This window comes from Carassius carassius, chromosome 30 (assembly GCF_963082965.1).
Source record: "Carassius carassius chromosome 30, fCarCar2.1, whole genome shotgun sequence".
NCBI lineage: Eukaryota > Metazoa > Chordata > Actinopteri > Cypriniformes > Cyprinidae > Carassius > Carassius carassius.
Window position 1 is genome coordinate 1,478,106 of NC_081784.1, and position 24,158 is coordinate 1,502,263.

Genomic DNA, 24,158 nt, shown 5'->3' on the forward strand with positions numbered 1-24,158 from the left:
ACGAGGGGGACGGCATTACACCTGAGGCGGTCAAGGAACTACGGCGAGCAACTGATTTGGCGCTTCGTGCTACCAAACATACTGCTCGAGCAGTGGGCCGTTCCATGGCTGGATTAATTACGGTTGAGCGCCACCTCTGGCTTAATCTCACCGATTATAAAGGAAAAGGATAAATCTTTCCTCATGGATGCCCCTGTGTCTAAGGACGGTTTATTTGGAGAGGCGGTCACTTCAGTGGTGGAGAAGTTCAGAGCAGCGAAACAACAATCAGCCGCTTTCCGCCAGCTGATTCCCCGCAGACCCAGAGAGGTTGAACGCCGTCAGGCGCCCGCGCGTTCTCGCTCAACCTCCTCTCACCGCCAGCGAGTGCCCTCTCGGGAAGAGCCTTCACCTATGGCGCCCCCTCGCAAGGACTGGGGCCCTAGGGTTGTTCCACCGGCTCAACAACGCCAGCGAAAAAGGTTGAACCTGAGTTCGACGGCCAATGCCTCTCGTTCTCGGGCACCTAACAGCAGCTCCTGATTTCGCTGCCTGCCAGGGACTGTGCCCTCCGCTAGAGAGGGCACAGTCCCCGGACGACTGAACCTCGGAGCGGATTTATTATCCAGGCAGACTCTGGAACAAGGGGAATGGAGATTACACCCCCAAACGGTGAATCACCTATGGCATATTTTCGGGGAAGCGAAAGTGGATTTATTCGCGTCGAGCACGACTACGCATTGCCCGCTATGGTTCTCCCTATGCCCTCCATCACCCCTGGGTCTGGATGCGCTAGCTCACAGCTGGCCCAGGACCAGTTTGTATGCGTTTCCTCCGATTCGGCTGGTCCCAGTGGTATTATGCAGAATAAGGCGGGACAGAGTGGGACAGCTGTTGCTGGTGGCTCCGCGATGGCACACACAGCCGTGGTTTGCGGATCTCATCAATCTGTTAGCGGGCTCTCCGGTGGAGATTCCCCTCAGACGGGATTTATTATCGCAAGCACAGGGACGGATCTGGCATCCGAGGCCAGATCTGTGGAACCTGTGGGCGTGGCCTCTGAGCGGAGTGAGTTGATATGTCCCGGTCTTTCTGCTGAAACTACCGAGACTATACTGAACTCTAGAGCAGTTTCTACGAGACGCTTATATGCTTTCAAGTGGAAACTGTTTATGACATGGTGTGAAACTCATGATGTGGATCCAGTTTACTGCCCTGTGGCTTCAGTACTGGAGTTTCTTCAAGACCGTTTTTCGGAGGGATTGACACCAGCCACCCTGAAGGTTTATGTGGCAGCTATCTCAGCTCACCATGAGCATATAGGTGGTGTTTCAGTGGGTCGTCATCCACTGGTTTCTCGCTTTATACAGGGTGCGCGACGGTTGAGACCTTTCCGCCCTGTGCGAGTTCCTTCATGGGATTTATCCATTGTGTTACTGGGTTTGTCAGGGCATCCGTTTGAGCCCCTGGAAACTGTATCGGATAAGCTCCTGACTCTGAAGACACTTCTTCTCATGGCTTTATCCTCCCTCAAGAGAGTTGGGGATTTACAGGCTCTCTCTGTCTCACCCTCGTGCATGGAGTTTGCACCAGGCTCTGTGAAAGTGTTGTTGCGACCTAGGCCTAATTATGTTCCTAAGGTCGCGTCTAATCCTTTTCATTTTCAGCAGGTGGTCCTGGAGGCTTTTTCTCCTGCTGCGACAGAGTCTGGAGATTTAAGTCTTTGCCCTGTGAGGGCGTTGAAGACTTATGTGGATCGCACTGCCCCATGGCGTGAGTCTGACCAGCTGTTTGTCTGTTTTGGACATAAGAATAAGGGCCATGCAGTTACGAAACAGCGCATGTCCTATTGGCTGGTGGAGGCTATTTCCTTGGCCTATGAGGCGCGCGGGCTCGCTTCGCCCTTAGGAGTAAAAGGTCATTCCACAAGAGCAGTGGCTTCTTCTCAAGCCTTTCTCAGTGGATCTTCTTTGAATGATATCTGTGCTGCGGCAGGCTGGTCCTCACCGAGCACTTTTATCAGGTCTTACAGTCTGGATGTGAGGATGGCTCCTGGCTCCCGGGTTCTCTCCGCTTGAGCAGATGCTTCCTTGGATCCAAGCTATCAGGTACGTCAGGCGTGATGGTATAGCGTTCCCATACGTGGTGACGTCACCGCAGCATCGAAGTGACCTATGAAAGGGAACATCTCGGTTACGTATGTAACCTTGGTTCCCTGAATAGGGAACGAGATGCTGCGGTTCTGGCCGTGCCATACCTTGATAGCTTTCTTCTCTTCTCGTCATGAAATCTGAGGTAAATGGCGCGCGGCACCAGGTATATATATGCCTACGCATGCTGGGCGGTGCCACGCGCTATTTGGCCAATAGGATTGGCGGGATGGTATAGGGCTTCAGACATTCGTCACACCGAAGGTGTTCCCATACGTGGTGACGTCACCGCAGCATCTCGTTCCCTATTCAGGGAACCAAGGTTACATACGTAACCGAGATGTTAATTCATTTTGGACTGAAGTATGTAACAAAAACAAAGAAAGTCTGTTTTTCCATCGGTTTCTTGGGACATGGTGAAAATTAGAGTAAATTCGGAGGAAAAAAAAGTGTAGACTTTGTTGTATATTGTTTACTTCTCACTTTAAAATACTTTATTCACAAAGTTTTGAAAACAACTGTTTAATGTCCTTAAGTAATGTTTATTTCTGAAAATAAACATTATGAAAGTCTCATAATTATTTTAAGGACAAAACCGCGTTTTATTGCCTCAGGGAAATGGCTAAACATTAAGTAAGGACTGGATGATTGTTTCTTTATTTTATTTAAATAAACATTTAGAAAAAAAAATATCAGATGATTAGCAGGCGCTTGAAAGTGGGCGGAGCCTGGCGATATTTCCCTCACGCACTATTGAACTATGGGAAGTGTAGTTCACGCCGTCATTGTGAGGGCCATTGTCCCAGAGATCGCGTAACGCGGGAGTCACATTAAAAACATACAAGTCCCATGTGTCTTTGCGATTTAACGGTTTTCTCCGATTTCAACGTCCAATAGAAATCGAACGGGGCGGTTTGTGTTAGTGTTGCCAGGTCTGCGGATTTTACCCCGTTGCCGCGTTTCGTTTTTTATGTTCGCTGGTTGAAACGACCGCAATAATGTGATATTTAGCAACTAAAATGTGAATTTCAGCAGGATAACCCAAATTGTATCTGCTCCGGAATGCGATTCGCTTCGGTTGAAACCCCCGAAACGCGACTAGGCTAGTTTTGAGTATCAACTGGGCGGGTTTTGTTGTGAAAACCTGGCAACCCTGGTTTGTGTATCCTTCAGTCCGTTTCAGAAGCGGAGACAGGATTACCACAGAAAACGATCGAGGAGCGATTTTGTCGGATTCGCATCCTTTCCTACATTTTCGGACGACGTTTCCAACGCTGACTGTCGATGGTTTCCCCGCTATTCTCCAATGGATGACTAATTTAACCGCAGGAACAGCAGGTCATATCAGGTAGGACCTTCATGTTCAAGTCAGATAATGGAGACGGAGATCGAGCGAAAACCGCGCCGCGTCGAGCTTCCAAATCAGCGCTTCTTAACAAATAATCGCGCAGATCGCCGTTTTGACCGCGAAGCTGTCGATTGAAGGTTTTTCCAAACCTTATTTTCGACGTTAATAGCGCGTCTAAACAGCGGGGGGAGTCTCTGATTGTCTTTATTAGCCGATGCAGCAAGATTGACCAACTTCAGGCTTCATCTGATGTTGCGTTGGAATTCGCGAAAAGACTCGGCTAACGTTAACATTACTTTCTTTCCGCGGCTGATGAGGGGAACACTGCCTTGTAGATTGGATCCCTTACGTAAGGCTTTGTGCGATGTTTCGACTACAAGCGTTGAAATCTCGGGAGTCTTGACAGGGCAGATGTATGAACGTCGATTGTGAGCACAATAAATCTTTCACTCGCTCTTTTGAACTTCTCCCGCACGTCGTTTCTGATTGCGATCGTTTGAATCAGCCTCGTCGCTTTCTACGGATCTGTGAGCCTGAGCAGAAATGGCTGTCAGCGAAGACAGTTGCGTTCGCGAAGATTAAAGTCTCTATTTCGACTTTAGGATGCCTGAACGCGACAGTTATTGTCTGAGGTGACATTGCCGTTAGGGCTCACAGCGGCGCATTTGTTTTCCATTCTCTCAAATCAGTCCGATTTCACCGACTTACACAAACCCTTTTAGGTTGACCTTGTTCGGATAGTTCATTGTGTTGCAAGCCGTCAGCATTTCGTAGCCTCCATTTAAACACCGTCAGTTCTTTGTGATTTTAACTGTCTAGTATGCGTGTTTTTCACCATCAGACTGTGTCTGTTTTTAATCGAAAAAGCAATGTCGCTATCGTCCCACTTCGTGAAGTCAACACATAATATAGAGCAGGCGGCGGATTCCGTTCCTTTGTACGTTCGAAGCAGCGCTGAACGTCGTGATATTATGTCGACGACGTCAAAGCGACTTGTGTGGCACATAAATGTCGTCATAATGCTGTAGCGCAGTCGACGTTACGCGAACACGCGCACGCAGACTATTGTAGTTTATCAACGCCACGCTTAACTTTCTCTAGTAGTTTAACTCTAGTTGTTTTGATCTGCTGACTCTGCAACTGTGTACACGAAGAGCTCACCGTTCGTGATCATTACATTTAAACGCCACAAATACTTACAGCCTAAAGGTGCTGTAAGCCATTTTTGTTCTCCAAATACCACAAATATAATGTTTCCATTACCTGACTGTTATCAACAAATCACAAATCTCTTTGACGGACAGCCACAGGCTCTGTAAACGGGGGAGGGGCCTGTCCTTGTTTTAGCCAATCAGAAACATGCTCTGCCCATCAATCGTGTTGCGCTGACTTCGCTGGTATGTCTTAAGAGGGCGTATTTCAGTTTCATAAAGAAATGTACAGCATTTTTTTCCAAGTAATAATAACTAAAAGGACAAATTTAATTCATAATTTTTCTTAAATGTCATTTTGTTAAAAAAAAAGTAAAAAAATCATAAATCGAATCGTAAAATCAAAATCGTGAATCAAATCGTGAGTTGAGTGAATTGTTACATCCCTAGCCCATTTCCCATTTTTTTTTACTGTCACCATTGGTAAATAAAACAGCAAAGATTGCTAAAGTCAACACATTTTGCTAATAGACCTACCGATTTCTTTGCTGTGAAAAATAACACGATGCTGTCAGTGTCATCTTTCTAAAGTAATTTTTACCCCCTTTAATTTTGCTTGAAATCTCAGATGAAAATTGTAATTTTGACCCTCCTTTACAAAATAGTGGATTACTAAGTAAATAAACATCCATGACATTTAGTGTTTAAGCATTCATCACTATTTATGCTTGTCTTTCAAAAAAAAAAAAAAAAATTGAGATTGAGAAGTTTCTGAAATTTAGTTGATTAGACAAGGAATGACCAAAATATAAATCAAATAAAATATAAATTGTATTTTTAGCACTGTATTTTTAAATTAACCCATTTTTTTTAGACAAACCACAAATATTTTTGTTTTAACAACCAAACACAAAATCAAAATTAAATATCTTATTTCTAATGTTTTATATACATATTAAATATTTGTCTTGTCTCCCGAGGCCACAGGAGGGCGCAATAAGCAAAAGGATGCAGTGCATTTTTGTCAATGCAAGGAATAACGCTATAAAAAAGTGCATTACATCGAAATGAACTCATTAAAATCCAATATAAATTGCATAAACCATTATGAACAAAACAGCATAATTTATGCATTGCTTAATCCAAAGAACCGAAGGGCTATTCACACAGACTGCATTTAAGAACATAAGAGACGCAGTGAAAAGAAATAAACCTCCACAAATTTATGATGTATTTTCTAAACGTTTAAACTGTTTTAACTTTGCATGGCTTTCTATACATCTCTTGTGTGACACACGAGTGCAGCAGTCGTATTTGCCGTCTACAAAATGTGCTGAATATGCATCTGTGTGAATGGCTTGTTTTTAGTTTTCTATCGTTATTGAAGAAGGTGTACCATCGATAAAAAGGTATCAATATTTATCGCCCAGGCCTAATTACTATTATTGCTACTAGGGATGCACAGGTTGACCTGCCATAAATCGGAACCGACCAGTTTTTGCTTAAAATACGCGATCGGCAATCGGCCTGTTTTTTGTTTGTTTTTTTTAGCCGATTTTTCCGGAAGTGCGCCCACGTGCACAGACTGCATTGTAAACATTCGCTATGTCATTTGTGTGGAAGTATTTCGAAATCTGTGCACAGGACACGGTCAGCCGATCAGCACTGGAAGTGGAAATGGCGCACAAATAAGAGCCCCTTTCCTGCGCGCACTAAAGCTGCGCGAGCGTACTCTACCGGTCCGCTCCCTGAACGCGAGTAGACCGTGAAGAGATCATGTTCAGCTCAACTTCTCACATGTTGGATGAGAAACGAAACGGACTAAACTGTGACAAAACTGAAATGTTTTTTGTTTTTTAATTAGAACTTGCATACACGTTTGAAAAGCCAGAAGTAAACATTAGTTCTGTTTAGGATGATTATTTTTATTTATTTATATTTTCGACTTAATTTGATTTAAAAATCACCTGCTGTAGCACACTGAAAAAAGTGTTTCATTCATCCAATTGAAATATTTTAGGGTAATGATTCAAGTCTATATTTTTTTACTTGAGACAATAAGTTATTTATTTTTCATTGGCTCAAGTAAAAAAATATAGATGTGAATCATTACCCTAATTTTTTTTTTTTTTTTTAATTGGATGAATGAAACACTTTGCATCTTTGTTTTATTTGCACCAACATTGTTTGATTTTAACATTTTGGAATCATCTATTTATATAGCATATTTTTATTTAGTCTCACTGGTAAATACCTTTTTTTTAAATTTAAAACCAAGTTTAAAAACTAAAACTAAAATACTGAATGCTGATTAAGTAACATATTGAATGTGTGTTGATTGTGTTGTTTGGATTGTAGAACTATGCAGTTATTGCCTTTAATTTCACATGGTTACCATTAATCTTTTAATTTAAGGCCAGTTCTATGTAGTTTCAACCCAATTCATATACAAAAGCTAAATGCTGATATCTGTATCATCTATGTTTGTATTGAATGTAGTTTACTTTCTGTGCAGTTACTGCCGTTAATTTCAGATGGTTACAGTTATTGTTTTCAATAGCCAAAAGCCAGTTTGGCCTATTAAATACCAAATAAACATCTTGTTTATGCACACTTTCCTTCTTTCTTGTTTGTTGTTTAAAGATGTAAAAAAATTGGAAATCGGTATCGGAATCGGCCAGTTTGCTGGTAAAAAATCGGAATCGGCCAAGAAAAATCATGATCGTGCATTCCCTAATTGCTACAATTGTTACTAGGGGTGGGAATCTATGGGTATCTCAAGATTCAATTTCGATTCGATTACGATTAATGATGCATCATAATGTTGTCATACAACCTGTGCATATATTAGAGGTGGGAATCTTCAGGCACATCATGATCCGATCCATTTCCAAAATGAATCTTGATCTACATTTTCGTATAAAAAAACCCTTCCCCAATTAGTTCTTCTGCTTTGCAAATACATTTTTACAATTTAACATCTTAAACAAAATTGCAGTTACCATATTTTCCGCACTATAAGGCGCACCGGATTATAAGGCGCACCTTCAAACTGGGAAGTCGTGGCCTAATGGTTAGAGAGTCGGACTCGCAATCGAAGGGTTGTGAGTTCGAGTCTCGGGCCGGCAGGAATTGTGGGTGGGGGGAGTGCATGTACAGTTCTCTCTCCACCCTCAATACCACGACTTGGGTGCCCTTGAGCAAGGCATCGGACCCCCAACTGCTCCCCGGGCGCCGCAGCATAAATGGCTGCCCACTGCTCCGGGTGTGTGTTCACAGTGTGTGTGTGTGTTCACTGCTCTGTGTGTGTGCGCTTCGGATGGGTTAAATGCAGAGCATGAATTCTGAGTATGGTTCACCATACTTGGCTGAATGTCACTTCACTTTCACTTCACTTCACTGAATGGCCTATTTTAGAACTGTTTTCATATATAGAGCGCACTGGATTATAAGGCGCATAGAATAGAAGATACTGCAGTCAGATACTGTGGGTTTGCGTTATGCATCCACTAGATGGAGCTGTGCTAAAGGGAATGTCAACATTTTGACAGAGCGCCCTGATCCATATATAAGGCGCTCCAGATTATAAGGCACACTGTAATTCTTTTGAGAAAATTAAAGGCTTTTAAGTGCGCCTTATAGTGCGGAAAATACGGTATATGCTTTTTTTTTTTATAGTTCGAATCTCTTTGTCAGTACTGCCATCTTAAAAATATAGGGTCTGAATCTTCCCTGGTTTCACAATTCAGTTTAATAACGATTATCATTATCAACTCAATATCACTTTGCTTCACATTCTCAGTTTTCAATATTTATTGCACACGGCTACATTTTCATATACATTTTATATCAAATTTATTTTGTGCAAAATGAACTTTATTATTATTATTATACAAGCACAGCAAGCTATTTTTTAAAACAATTGCTTATTTAAAATAATTGTTCTTTAAGTGTCTGAAAGTTTACAAACAATAGTTGAGGATTTTTTTTTTCCCTCAGCATTGCTGTTTGATTATTACTGATGAACAGGCTCCATTCACGCACAGATTTATTTCGATATCAGATGTTTCGTCCTGCCCTGAAAACATAACTGACTGTGTGTACATCAATTTCGTATAAAAGTATAAGAAAATGCAAGTGCATTTAACCGCAGCAGAAACTGAGCTTCAGGACAACAAACACAAAGTGCACACGAAAGTCTGTCAGTGCGCCAGTTTCATGCATCTACCGTATTTTCCGGACGATAAGTCAAACTTTTTTTCATAGTTTGGCTGGTCCTGCGACTTATAGTCAGGTGCGACTTCTATATCAAAATTAGGGCTGGGATAAACGATTATTTTTTAAACGATTAATCTAGCGATTATTTTTTCGCTGCATCGATTAATCTAACGATTAATTTTTCCAGACCGATTAGATTTCGATTATCTCCCCATTAATTGACTACTAACAATTTATACATGTTGATTTACATATCTGAATGAAAAAAACATTAATTCCTTAACATTGCAATATATGTTTATTGCTCTTAAAATTACAAAATAAAAGACTGACTAAGAATGCATTACTTTGCACTTGTATAGAGATAGCATTCAATAAAACCTTGAAGCCTTGAAAACACATAGCTTACTGAAACAAGCTTACTGAACACATAGGGCCTAGCTTACTGAAAAAAAGTTCTTCTTTCAGATGAAAATAACAACAACTTGATGTCTAGCATTCAATAAAAAAGTTCACCCAAAATACTTGTTTAGAGCAATTGAAAGAATACAGTAACCAATGTAAACTTTAGGGCTTTAAGCTAATACAGAGAGTGCTTTTCCAAAAAATAAAAATTAACAGTGGGAGCCAGCAGCCTGTCATGTAGAAAAAAAAAATCTCCGAATGCTCCACGTGAAACTTTGGCGTTCCGCCCTTTTTCTATCGTGTCTAATGATTTTGGTTAATATGCACGAGAGAGAGAGAGAGAGAGAGAGAGAGAGAGAGAGAGAGAGCGCGAGCGAGCAAGACAGCGTTCGTGTGGTTTGAAGACTGTGAGTGCGCGAGCGCGCGTGAAACTTTGGTGTTTTGCCCTTTTTCTATCGTGTTTAATGATTTTGATTAATATGCACGAGGGAGGGAGAGAGCAAGAAGCGCTCGTGTTGTTTGAAGACTGGGAGTGCGCGCGCAGCCGGGGCTCTCTCTCATACGCGCCCTGTCAGGCGCAGCACATTCTATTCTAAATCACTCACGGATCAAATAAGGCTTTGACAGCCGCAAAAAAAAAGATCAATGCAGAAAACCCCCTGGATTGGTTATATAACGTTGGACAGAATGTTGATCCGGCCAGAGAAATAAAAACAGGTTGACGAATCGATGCGCATATTTTGCGTCGACGTATTTTTTGCGTCGACGTCATCGATGACCTCGACGCGTTGTCCCAGCCCTAATCAAAATGAATTTGACATGAACCAAGAGTTCACATTACCGTCTCCAGCCGCATGAGGGCGCTCTATGCTGCTCTGTGCTCCTGTAGTCTACACTGAAGACATAGAGCGCCCTCTTGCGGCTGGAGACGGTAATGTGAACTCCTGGTTCTTGGTTCTAAATAAATGCGACTTATAGTCCAGTGCAACTTATATATGTTTTTGTCATGGCGTTTTTTTGGACTAATGCGACTTAGGTGCGACTTATAGTCTGAAAAATACGGTAATATTACTGCATTTCAAACGGCAGAAATGAAAGCATATCTGCGGGCGCCGCAGCATAAATGGCTGCCCACTGCTCCGGGTGTGTGTTCACAGTGTGTGTGTGTGTTCACTGCTCTGTGTGTGTGCGCTTCGGATGGGTTAAATGCAGAGCATGAATTCTGAGTATGGTTCACCATACTTGGCTGAATGTCACTTCACTTTCACTTCACTTCACTGAATGGCCTATTTTAGAACTGTTTTCATATATAGAGCGCACTGGATTATAAGGCGCATAGAATAGAAGATACTGCAGTCAGATACTGTGGGTTTGCGTTATGCATCCACTAGATGGAGCTGTGCTAAAGGGAATGTCAACATTTTGACAGAGCGCCCTGATCCATATATAAGGCGCTCCAGATTATAAGGCACACTGTAATTCTTTTGAGAAAATTAAAGGCTTTTAAGTGCGCCTTATAGTGCGGAAAATACGGTATATGCTTTTTTTTTTATAGTTCGAATCTCTTTGTCAGTACTGCCATCTTAAAAATATAGGGTCTGAATCTTCCCTGGTTTCACAATTCAGTTTAATAACGATTATCATTATCAACTCAATATCACTTTGCTTCACATTCTCAGTTTTCAATATTTATTGCACACGGCTACATTTTCATATACATTTTATATCAAATTTATTTTGTGCAAAATGAACTTTATTATTATTATTATTATACAAGCACAGCAAGCTATTTTTTAAAACAATTGCTTATTTAAAATAATTGTTCTTTAAGTGTCTGAAAGTTTACAAACAATAGTTGAGGATTTTTTTTTTCCCTCAGCATTGCTGTTTGATTATTACTGATGAACAGGCTCCATTCACGCACAGATTTATTTCGATATCAGATGTTTCGTCCTGCCCTGAAAACATAACTGACTGTGTGTACATCAATTTCGTATAAAAGTATAAGAAAATGCAAGTGCATTTAACCGCAGCAGAAACTGAGCTTCAGGACAACAAACACAAAGTGCACACGAAAGTCTGTCAGTGCGCCAGTTTCATGCATCTACCGTATTTTCCGGACGATAAGTCAAACTTTTTTTCATAGTTTGGCTGGTCCTGCGACTTATAGTCAGGTGCGACTTCTATATCAAAATTAGGGCTGGGATAAACGATTATTTTTTAAACGATTAATCTAGCGATTATTTTTTCGATGCATCGATTAATCTAACGATTAATTTTTCAGACCGATTAGATTTCGATTATCTCCCCATTAATTGACTACTAACAATTTATACATGTTGATTTACATATCTGAATGAAAAAAACATTAATTCCTTAACATTGCAATATATGTTTATTGCTCTTAAAATTACAAAATAAAAGACTGACTAAGAATGCATTACTTTGCACTTGTATAGAGATAGCATTCAATAAAACCTTGAAGCCTTGAAAACACATAGCTTACTGAAACAAGCTTACTGAACACATAGGGCCTAGCTTACTGAAAAAAAGTTCTTTCAGATGAAAATAACAACAACTTGATGTCTAGCATTCAATAAAAAAGTTCACCCAAAATACTTGTTTAGAGCAATTGAAAGAATACAGTAACCAATGTAAACTTTAGGGCTTTAAGCTAATACAGAGAGTGCTTTTCCAAAAAATAAAAATTAACAGTGGGAGCCAGCAGCCTGTCATGTAGAAAAAAAAAATCTCCGAATGCTCCACGTGAAACTTTGGCGTTCCGCCCTTTTTCTATCGTGTCTAATGATTTTGGTTAATATGCACGAGAGAGAGAGAGAGAGAGAGAGAGCGCGAGCGAGCAAGACAGCGTTCGTGTGGTTTGAAGACTGTGAGTGCGCGAGCGCGCGTGAAACTTTGGTGTTTTGCCCTTTTTCTATCGTGTTTAATGATTTTGATTAATATGCACGAGGGAGGGAGAGAGCAAGAAGCGCTCGTGTTGTTTGAAGACTGGGAGTGCGCGCGCAGCCGGGGCTCTCTCTCATACGCGCCCTGTCAGGCGCAGCACATTCTATTCTAAATCACTCACCGATCAAATAAGGCTTTGACAGCCGCAAAAAAAAAGATCAATGCAGAAAAACCCCTGGATTGGTTATATAACGTTGGACAGAATGTTGATCCGGCCAGAGAAATAAAAACAGGTTGACGAATCGATGCGCATATTTTGCGTCGACGTATTTTTTGCGTCAACGTCATCGATGACCTCGACGCGTTGTCCCAGCCCTAATCAAAATGAATTTGACATGAACCAAGAGTTCACATTACCGTCTCCAGCCGCATGAGGGCGCTCTATGCTGCTCTGTGCTCCTGTAGTCTACACTGAAGACATAGAGCGCCCTCTTGCGGCTGGAGACGGTAATGTGAACTCCTGGTTCTTGGTTCTAAATAAATGCGACTTATAGTCCAGTGCAACTTATATATGTTTTTGTCATGACGTTTTTTTGGACTAATGCGACTTAGGTGCGACTTATAGTCTGAAAAATACGGTAATATTACTGCATTTCAAACGGCAGAAATGAAAGCATATCTGAAGTAAAACACTTCGGGTGGATGCACAGACTGTCAAGCAATGTGCTCGTGTCTTACAGCGAATTCTGTGCATTGAAGCCACCTGTGTCTTTAGCGTGCCATAAACGTGCCATAAACAAGCTCAGAATTTATTCAGAATCGTTAAAGAGACAATCGCGATGAATCAGAGATTCGATTTTTATTTCATCACTAATTGTTACTGTATTATTATGATTTGTCAAGTTTTGTAACTAATTAGAAGATATAATGCCGCACAGTAGACTGGTTGTATGTTCCTTGTTGGTCTTTATCGTTTGCTGATGTAAATATTAATTTAATCATGTATTAGGTTCTTGAGGCTGAATGAAAGTGTGTTTTTATAAACTGCTCACGTACAGTTTTAATGGTTTCATCCTGCAGCATTATGTACATGTCGAGCTGCAGATGTCTTTGCCTCTCGGCTAACTGCACACTCTCTCGCTGCAATCAACTGGGAACATTAGTTATTAGTCATTTATTTGATCTTTTAGCCAACTAGTATACAGTACTCTTATTACAGTGACCTGATACTAAGAGTAAATAAACTTGAATTGAATTGCATAATGGTTGTAGTTAACAAACTAACATTTTCAACCATTTGATGACCAACCCAGATCTTCAGCTTGTTTTTAAAAATATTTTAAGTTAAAAAATCTGAACCATTTCTACTTGGAGCACAGTTTTGGGGAATATTGTTGGGCACGTGTTTCTGTGTACATCTGGAGTACTTCACATTTCCTAGTATCAAAAAGCCCAGTGTGATGGATAAATATAATAGATTTATTCAGGGTACATTTGAGATTTCAACAACTGTCCTAGTTAATGTCAGATCAAACATCTCGGCAAAGTAATCTTTTCACTCGTCTGTTCAGCATCTTGCTCTGGTTTTCATTATCAATATGTTTTCATGTCTTTCAGCTGAAGATCTGAAACAGAGTACACTCGAGAGGATCACCTTCACCGTGGACGGAGATGAAGGTAATGGTCTTGAACTTTAGAGCCGCTGTATAGAGATGATATGGAGTTGGGCCTTATGATTTCCGTGATGTGGAAAACACGGACAGACTTGTGGAATCCAGTCGTAAAAATGGAATTTACTGTAGTTCGGATAAATAAATAAATTAATCAAAAGTAGGACATTACACTCAAATCAAATTGTGATATGGATTATTTTTTTATAGAATAATCATACAATATTTCTTCCATGTTTTAATTTTAATAGTTAACCCCATTTGATGCCAAAAATTAAGTTATTTTTCATTTGATTAAAAAATAAATTAAATTACTGTTTTATGTCTTCATTTGATAACAAGAAAAATCTAAATACACAACACAGAATTAAAAAAAAAATTAATAGGGCATAAATTGTAATAAATTAAGTTGTTTTGCATTCAAATAATAAGATACGATTAAACACAGAATTTGGTAACAATAAAACAGAACGTGAGTAAAACACAAAATATTTTAAAATATATATTTCATAGGTCTCTAAAAAGGTACTTTTTTGTTAAACTTTTAATATCTTGATGTTAAATAGTACAAGTTTAATGGTTTTAATTAATTAGACATGCTTTTTTAATTAATACAATTTAATCTGACCGTTAAAAAGGAGGCCGGAAAAATTAAAACAGTAGAAAAAATGGAATCCATAAAAAATTAACCGGAATTTGGGGGAAAAAAATTAAACTGATTTCAAGTAGGGCAGATGATTAAAGGCATAAAATGTCTCTAGACGTAGGGTTACGTCACAATGAGACAAAACCTTGGTTTGATATTTGCTATTGCCAATTGATTGCAGTTTGAATTGTGGAGAGACGTTCTGATTAAACTGCACTATTTGTATTTTGGGATTTGTTAGTGCATTAGTATTCTTGGTCTGCCTAGAGACAAATGCATACTTTTATGCTATGATGATTTTTGATGAATGCAGCATCCTTCAGTTGTTTCAATCATGGACTCTATAAGATGCTCATTGCCTGTTTTCAAAGTTGAAGCCTTAGTATTAAAGTTTGCTTTAGTGAACACATGTATTTTATTGGATGTTGGTCTGTGTCTGCTGTTTTCGTTTTTATTCAAGTTAGGTATTTTTATGGTCACAGTGTTGAGTTCTGCAAAGTAATTTATGATGATAACTTGGAAGTGCAAACATTTTCCTCAAATTGTACTGCTGTGCGGTGCTTAACTTTTACTCTAGATTGGTGCTCCGTACAGAAAACGAACACTTTGCTCTGCTTCCCATTTGTTTTTGGTTTGTTACTTTTGGTCGGTTTCTTCAGATTCTCTGTTATCTGTTATTTGAATGATCATAAGTGGTACAATGAGATTTACCCATCTGCTCTGTTGACTAACGGCTGTCTTTGTAGAGTTTTAGGATCTTCATGTTGTTCATCAAGCTGCTCATTTGACTGAGAGATTTTATTGCTCTTTTAGTGAGAGCATTGGGTATTTACTTGCATTTTTGAACAGTCTCGCTTGCATAGATTCTCAAACGCTAGATGTCTCAGTACATTGCAGTAAAAGTTCAAATCGCTTCAGTACTAACCCTCTACATCTATATCAACAATTTAACAGCATCAGCTCGTTTCTGTAGGCACTTGCAGCCATTTAGTAGAGGTACTTTAAATCACTTTTTATACAAAGAATCTGCAAAGTCAACCTGAATTACACAATGTTTTGTCTTTGCTTGTCATTATGGCTTTATATGAAATATATCAAGGTAATTAGCCCGGTTGGGGATAAAAGTTGGTCCAAATTACACTTCATAATCTGCATTCAAATGCAATTGGTAAATTATTTCTCAGACATAAAGCCAAAAACTGAATATTTAATGTTTTGCGTTTTTTATTTTTTATTTACTAGCTATAGTAGTGTTGGGTGTAGGGATATGCCGGTATCAAATTTTCATGTTACGGTTAATTGATAATGCTTTTATCACGGTATACGGTATTATCATGGTATTGAAATTTTTTTTTTTTAAAAAGTGATCATAATACAGTATAACAGGTTAAATTACTTTTTTTCTTATAACAAAAATAACTAAACATTTAAAACAATAAAGCAATACAGAAAAATATATAAAAGTTAAATGTTTTACACATTAAAGTGCAAAAGAACTATAAAAACCAATAGGTATCACTTTACAATAAGACCTCATTAGTTAACCTTAGTTAATGCATTAACATTCAAGGCAGGGCAAGTTTATTTATATAGCACATTTCGTACACAATGGTAATTCAAAAAAAAAAAAAAAAAGTCATGAAGAAAAATAATCAAAAAAATAAAACAACCAATTTAAGAACTTAAAAATGAAAATGATTTAAAAATTTACTTAAAATGAATTTAGAAAATGATTTTACATAAAATACAGTGCAATACATAAAATATAGTGTAATTAGTTCAGACATCGCATAGTGCTCATTCAATAAATGCACAGCTAAACAATGAGCAATAGCTACATTTACTATAGAAGTTATTAATCTTTGTTAAAAAAATACAAGTCTTAGTTCATGTTAGCTCATTAAATAACAAAGTTGCAACTTTCAATTTTAACAATGTGTTATTAAATATTGGAATACCTAAGATTAATGAATGTTCAGAATAATTTTTTCATTGGCAGTTTAACTAATGAAGCCATAATGTAAAGTGTGAATAAACAATAAAAGATCAAAACACTTTCAAACAATATCTAGTCCAGATTTAAAAAAAAACTGAATGTTTGAAGATAAATAGCCTATTAAGTCTAAATATTTCAGTAGTTGGCTCTGTAATAAACACCATAGGGAAAACACAAATCTGAATGGTTATTTAAGATTATTTAAATATGGTTTAGAAAGTAACAGCTGCTTTATTTAATGTGTTTACAGGGTAAGGGCTGCATTTAGCGCCATCTGCTGTCAGAGAGTGAATGTGCTTTCATTTAGCGCGTCTCTCACGTGTTCCTCCATGTGCTTCTCATGCGTGCTTGTTTACATCAGAGCACATGCCTCTTTCAAGCAGCACACAGTGGTGTTGTGCATTTTAGGCAGCTGATGGGAATACTATTCTTAAAATGCATTCCAAATTCTGAATAATTTGTAATGTATATTTATTCACGGTATTTAGAAGTGCCCACGATTACAATATCGTGCATATTAATCACCGCAATATATCGCAAAATACTTTTCCCTTGAAAAAAGTAAGGGATTACTCTTTTTATTTATTTATTTTTATTTATTCTTTTCTTTAATTTAAGTACAGTTTAGTTAAATCTGATGTAATTGCATTATATACTGTATAGACTATAGAACAATTCTACATAAAACAATTGTGAATTTAACATCGAATGTGAAAATGTTTTTAATGTAACCTGGATGAGGATTTTTAGCAATGCAATATAATGCACGTGTTTAATTGAAAACAGTGTTTTCAGGATAATTAAACAGTGAGCTAATATCTCTGACGATCGAGAGGAGAAAAAATTGCGTTAGTGCTTGAAATGTGATTTAATGGGGCAACCCAACTACTAAGAGTCTCAAACAGCATTGAAGTGCCTTTTAAAGATGTGATGCAACTATCCTGACAAACTTTGGCAAATCCAGCGATCGGTTCTTTCTCAGTCGTTGAATCATCCTCGTTCCTTGTCGTTTTCAGGCATCCTTGCACTCCGGCGAGTGGCATAGCTGCAGGTTTCAGTCTTCACTTGCCTTTTTTTCTATGCAGTATGCAGCAGATAACAGACTGTCCAGAGCTCAATCAGATCTCTAGCCAGCTGAGTGAGCTCCACCGGTTGTTGTAGTGTCTTGGCATGTAATTATATAACATTACATCACATCCTTAGTCATATGAGCGCTGTGAGGGAGACTGGCAGTGCCAGGGTCTGTGCTAATTTAAAGATGTTCTTCCCACCGCCTGACACAGTAATACGAGAAATGGCCAACAAGACTGGTGTTTATCTCACTTTACAGTGCCCTTACAAGGCACCCTACTCCACAGAACACGTTAACATCCCTCTGGATGTGTTGACATCTCCATTCTAAGAAGAGTTTCATTTCACCTTGTGTTGAGAAACGCTGACACTGAGACTGAATGTAGCACCGTGGACGAATGAAGATGGCACATGGACATTTATCTGTTGTTCTAGGCTCTTAAAATGTAAATAACACATCTGTGGACTCTATGAAGTCGAGCTATTTATGTGCATGTGTTAAGCAGAAATGTGATAAGAGGTTACTGGACTGCATCCAGCAAAACAAATGTTTTTAAAGAAAATGTAAGTGTTTGTAGAGGTCACATTAGCTGCGTCCCAAATGACGCACTATACACTATGTACTTAAAGGGTTAGTTCATCTAAAAATCAAAATTGTCATTAATAACTCTCATGTCGTTCCAAACCAGTGAGACCTCCGTTTATCTTCAGAACACAGTTTAAGATATTTTAGATTTAGTCCGAGAGCTCTCAGTCCCTCCATTGAAGCTGTGTGTACGGTCTACTGTCCATGTCCAGAAAGGTAAGAAAAACATCATCAAAGTAGTCCATGTGACATCAGAGGGTCAGTTAGAATATTTTGAAGCATCGAAAATACATTTTGGTCCAACAATAGCAGAAACTAGGGCTATCACTTTTTATTCAATATTCGAATATGCATTCGAACATGACGTGAAATATCCGTAATCGAACTATAAATAAAATATCCGGTTTTTAAAATGCCATGTGTAGCGCATTTTTTTTTAGTCTATGATTAGACCGTTTGTTTTTTATTTTATTCTTTGCCATCTTATCCAGTAGAGGGCACTCTAGACATATTGTAGCGTAGGCCCATGACCAAATCACGCGAATAATGGGGAGTAGCCAGTAGCCAGGCACGTCTGTGCGCTCCGAGCGTGTGTTCTCCACCGCGGGGAACATTGTAAATAAAAAGAGAGCCGCACTTAATCCAGATCAAGTCGATAGACTGGCGTTTCTTGCAAACAATGTTAAAGGTCCCATGACATGGATTATTTCCTTTTCTTTAAATGCTTTTTAATGTTTCCTTAGGTGTACTTATATTGTTAGTATGATTTTTACATTTAAAATTTAGAAATAAAAAGCATTTTTATATCCTGATAATAGCCCTCTGGCTTGAATGCTCTGTTTGAAGGGGCGTGTCTGCTGTGAGACGCCGAGTAAACGACAGCTGTTGTGATTGGCTGACATCTTTGCATTCGAAATGCGTATTACATGTGGAACCCTCTCAAATACTACAGCTGTCGAGATTAACGAATCGTGGATTTGTTGATTATATAATTATTTTTTTTCGATCTTTTCCCATCACATGAAAGGCTGCAGTGATGAGCTGAGTAGACAGAGTCTGTTTATCGCGTGAATGCAGTGATCTCGTCATTATTGCAACACGTTTTCTCTCACAAAATGCTTTCACCACAACTAACAGCAAACACATGAATACAGTAAGAGCTTTGTTGTGCAGCATAACAGCGTCATTAAATGTAACGGCAGTTTGGGCAAGAGTGCAGATGTACTCGCGGTGTGTGACAGCTCCGAAAAAAGGGAGCGTTCTTTGATCGCTCTCTGTAGTTAAATCACAATTTAAATAACAGATTTGTTTCATGCTACTAAGAGAAACAACGTGAAGTTGATCGTTTAGTCACTGGCTTGATTCACTGATGCATAAACAGTATTAAACGATTTAGAAAGAAAGTCTGTGTGAACTTGAATAATTAGCTACACATCAGAAATCACTGATCTCAGATCAGGCATTAATGAACACTGTTACTCACTGTTTGTGCCGGTGCTGTCGAATCCATATCGTAAAAGTCTGTTTGTAACGCCTGTGCTGACATTGCGACTGAATTATATGTAAATATTTGGGCGGGGAAAGCAGAGAGGAGACAACGTCACAAAGAGGAGATTCCAGATCAGCCCGTTTGAGCTTCCATTTTCTCAAAGGCAGAGAAAGATAGCAAAATCTCGATTTGCACCGATTAAAATTTTTAGAAACTTGGGGACCACATACATGCTAGGGGAAGTCATATTAATGTTAAAAAACCTCAGAAAGTGACATTTTCATGTCATAGGACCTTTGGGAAGTCGTGGCCTAATGGTTAGAGAGTCGGACTCCCAATCGAAAGGTTGTGAGTTCGAGTCCCGGGCCGGCAGGAATTGTGGGTGGGGGGAGTGCATGTACAGTTCTCTCTCCACCTTCAATACCATGACTTAGGTGCCCTTGAGCAAGGCATCGAACCCCCAACTGCTCCCCGGGCGCTGCAGCATAAATGGCTGCCCACTGCTCCGGGTGTGTGCTCACAGTGTGTGTGTGTGTTCACTGCTCTGTGTGTGTGCATTTCGGATGGGTTAAATGCAGAGCACGAATTCTGAGTATGGGTCACCATACTTGGCTGAATGTCACTTCACTTCACTTCACTTCACTTCACTTAAGAAATGAATTAGGCTAGGCTATATGCCTTACTCCTGCTGCTGTTTAAGTTGTCACATTATTGTTTGTGCCTGTTCTGAATCATTTTTTTAATTTAGCCTAATGTTGTGAGATATGCATTGTGGCACTTCATATAAGTTGATATTCTAAGTTGATAACCTGCTGTTTCAAACATTGAGTAAAAAAAAAAAATAATCCAGGTAGTCCTGTTTATGACTCACTGTTAATACATTTGTGATTGAATCTCCATTAGGTTACGGTGTTTTTTTAAATTTTTGTATTTATTCGTGGGGGGGCGGGCACGTAGATATTAGAATATATTCGAATACACTGTATTATATTCGATATCCGTTCGAATGAGATTTTTCTCAAAAGTGACAGCCCTAGCAGAAACGACGACTTTATTCATCATTGTCTTCTCTTCCGTTTCTGTTGTGAGAGAGAGTTCAAAACAAAGCAGTTTGTGATATCTGGTTCATGAACGAATCATTCGATGTAACCAGATCTTTTTGAACCAGTTCATCAAATTGAACTGAATCGTTTGAAACGGTTCGCGTCTCCAATACGCATTAATCCACAAATGACTTAAGCTGTTAAACTTTTTTAATGTGGCTGACACTTCCTCTGAGTTCAAACAAACCAATATCCCGGAGTAATTAATTTACTCAAACAGTACACTGACTGAACTGAAGATGAACACAGAGCCGAGCCAGATAATGAACAAAAGATTGACTCTTCTTGAGTCAAGAACCATTTCTGTCAGACGCGTCCGATTCGAGAACCGAGGAGCTGATGATACTGCGCATGTGTGATTCAGCGGGAAGCAGACCGACACAGAGCGTCTGAACCGAACTGATTCTTTTGGTGATTGATTCTGAACTGATTCTGTGCTAATGTCATGAGCGCGGGTAAACCGAAGGCTTGAATCAAGGACAATCATCGCCAATGATGCCATTACGTTGAGTGCAAAAGAACCAGTGAACCGTTTTCTTCTTTCGGACAGTTCGATAATAAACCGGTTGAAGTACTGGTGATCCGAAAACCGATGCAACCGGTTCTTGACTCGTGAACGAGTCAGTTTATTGTTCATTGTCTGGCTCGGCTCAGTGTTCATCTTTAGTTCTCTCTTCACAGCAGTTCAGTCAGTGCTGAACCGGTTAAAACGATTCAGTTCGATTTGGTGAACTGGTTCAAAAAGATCCGGTTACATCGAATGATTCGTTCATGAACCAGATATCACAAACTGATTTGTTTTGAACTCTCTCTCACAACAGACACGGAAGAGAAGACAATGCTGAATAAAGTCGTAGTTTCTGCTATTTTTGGACCAAAATGTATTTTCGATGCTTCAAAATATTCTAACTGACCCTCTGATGTCACATGGACTACTTTGATGATGTTTTTATTACCTTCCTGGACATGGACAGTAGACCGTACACCGAAATGACACAGAATCGTGCATAAGTATGTGATTTGGGACGTATTGTCATGAAGCTGTAGGATATTGTGGTTGGTTGCTAGGGCATTGCTATGTGGTTGCTAAGGTGATCAGTGTTGTTGTTTAGACATTGCTAAGGAGTTGCTAGGGTGTCTCTTTATTAATTTAGTATTATTTATAGCTACACTGTTGTAGTATTTATTCATATTTTGAATTAGCTTTTGTTTTGATATTTGTGTTTATTTTAATTTGTTTACATTTTTATTAATTTTTGTGTGTTTTGTCATTTTATTAGTTTTTGTTTCAAGGCAACATTTTTGAATGTTTATTTTTTTCCATTGTAAATATTTACATGACACTAGGGCTGTAGCTATCGAATATTTTAGTAATCGAGTATTCTACCAAAAATTCCATCGATTAATCGAGTAATCGGATAAAATGCATTTTTGCTTAATTAAAGTGCAATATTAATTATGCAAGAGAAAATAAGACTACTGGGTCTCTTCAAATTAACAACTAAGTTTCCTTTTTTAGAAAAAAAATATTTTTATTTTTTAAATGCATACAATGCAATGCATACATCAAAAATAAACATTTAATTATTACCCATTGTTTCTCTGTCTGTAGTTGTACTGTGAACAATGACAAGAAAGTTGACAGATGAATTAAGTGCATTTAATGCTCATGAAGTGACTGTCAGAGCAGTTCTGGAGATGCTGTTCATGTGTTCACGTCCTTATTAGGAGACAGCAGAAGCTGAAATCACCGGAGCGTCACGAGCGCTTCAGTGTGTGTAAAGTCGCGCTTCTGCCCCATTCATTAACCGAAACACGCAGAACATGCAGGATTCATATTTAAATAGTCTGTTCCGGCTTAATATTTACAGATATTAGTCCATGCTGTGATTTGGTGTAAGTGCAATGAGCTATTTTTGATTAATTAATTCAAAATTTGGCAAAGTCTGTGCCATTCCGCATTAAACTGTAAATTCCGTTTTTATGACTGGATTCCGCGATTCCCTCCACGTTTTCTGCATCGCAGAAATCCTAGGGCCCTAGTTGTGGTATGCCAGCTCTCTTGCAATGGACATACGTTTGCCCGCGCCCTCAAATCAAAACACTGCTGACTTCTTGCAGTATGCGATTTCAGACGCTGCGCTTGTGTCTCCTTCCGCTTTGTGGGTGACGTAAACGCGTTGTCACATAAAAAAAAACATTGCGAAAGAACCTGACGTGAGATTTAAAAATAAATTAAAAGAGGCTTGCCTCGATCATTTTTTGTAATCGAGTTACTCGAGTTACTCGAGGAATCGTTTCAGCCCTACATTACACACTTTATTTCAATTGACTAAATATTAAATGTTAATGTTAATGGAGCCCAAGACCGGTTTCCCACTTAAGCTAAGCAGGGCTGAGCCTGGTCAGTACCTGGATGGGAGACCTCCTGTGAAAACTAGTTCCGCGTTTCCACCGAAATTACCCGGAACATTTGTACCAGGAACTTTTTTTCCCAGGAACCTTTTTCCCCCCAGACCTGTTGCTTTCTGCGTTTCCACCGCGGTGTAAAGTATCGGGAAGATAAGGCAAATAGACTGGTGACGTAGGTCTGCACGCGTTTCTCAATACAAAGTACGCTGATTTTGGACGTGCATTCTCGGTAATGCGGACTTAGTGCATTCGGCTCGGGATTGTGATGTCCGCAACGACGCAAATCCAGTAAATCTGCAAACAGCAGCATATACTTGATAACTTCAGTCAGCTGACCATGGCTACTATTTTCCTCTCTGTATATTTACAATAAAACGAAATAGGAAATCAAATACCACTGCCTCCTTTCGTTTTCATTTAAGCATAATAACAGCTGCAGAAATGTACTTAGTTCAGGGATATGTGTATATACAGCCATTACAATGAAACGAAATATTATATAGATTTGCCTTTTTTATTTTCATTTTAACATATAGATAAATTGAATACAGACCAAAGATAACCTGTTAGATTTACCCAAAACAAATTATATTTTATGTTTAACCACTAAAGAGACATCAGAGCCCGCGGCACACATCAGAAGGTCTAGCCGAGGAGAGGCTGCTTCTCGGCGGATAGATGATCACTGAGCTCCCGCTGATCGCGCGGAGCTCACCGTCTCAGAGATCGGCGAAACACAATTTTAAATAGACGCTGTCTTTACAAATAAAAAACAGATTTGAGTTTTAAACAACTACATTCTCGCCTGAAATACTTTTAAAATTACATTTCATGACACAATAACAGTAATATTTAGAAAATGTTGATCCGAATAAATGGTGGTTGAACTCAACCAATGCTGCGTGAACTCAACCAATCAGGATGTTTAGCGGCCAAGTCCCGCCCCCGAAAGTTCAGGAACTTTGAAAAAGTACTACCTCGCCAGCAGGGACTTTCTGAGGGGCATTTTTTTACCCGGAACTTTATT

At 39.2% G+C, this 24,158-nt stretch overlaps 2 protein-coding genes across 2 annotated transcripts in view; one reads left to right on the forward strand and one right to left on the reverse strand.

The window, feature by feature from the left end:
• Positions 1-4,348, reverse strand: part of LOC132110382 (geranylgeranyl pyrophosphate synthase-like) — a 30,915-nt gene extending 26,567 nt beyond the window's left edge. Inside the window, exon 1 of the mRNA XM_059516942.1 lies at positions 3,627-4,348. The gene's annotated coding sequence lies outside the window, so the exon portion shown is untranslated. The remainder of the gene's footprint in view (positions 1-3,626) is intronic.
• Positions 3,155-24,158, forward strand: part of LOC132110384 (AT-rich interactive domain-containing protein 4B-like) — a 92,762-nt gene continuing 71,758 nt past the window's right edge. Inside the window, exons 1-2 of the mRNA XM_059516944.1 lie at positions 3,155-3,477; positions 13,776-13,835. Coding sequence (XP_059372927.1) covers positions 13,830-13,835 — 6 coding nt within the window. The 5' untranslated portion in view covers positions 3,155-3,477; positions 13,776-13,829. The remainder of the gene's footprint in view (positions 3,478-13,775; positions 13,836-24,158) is intronic.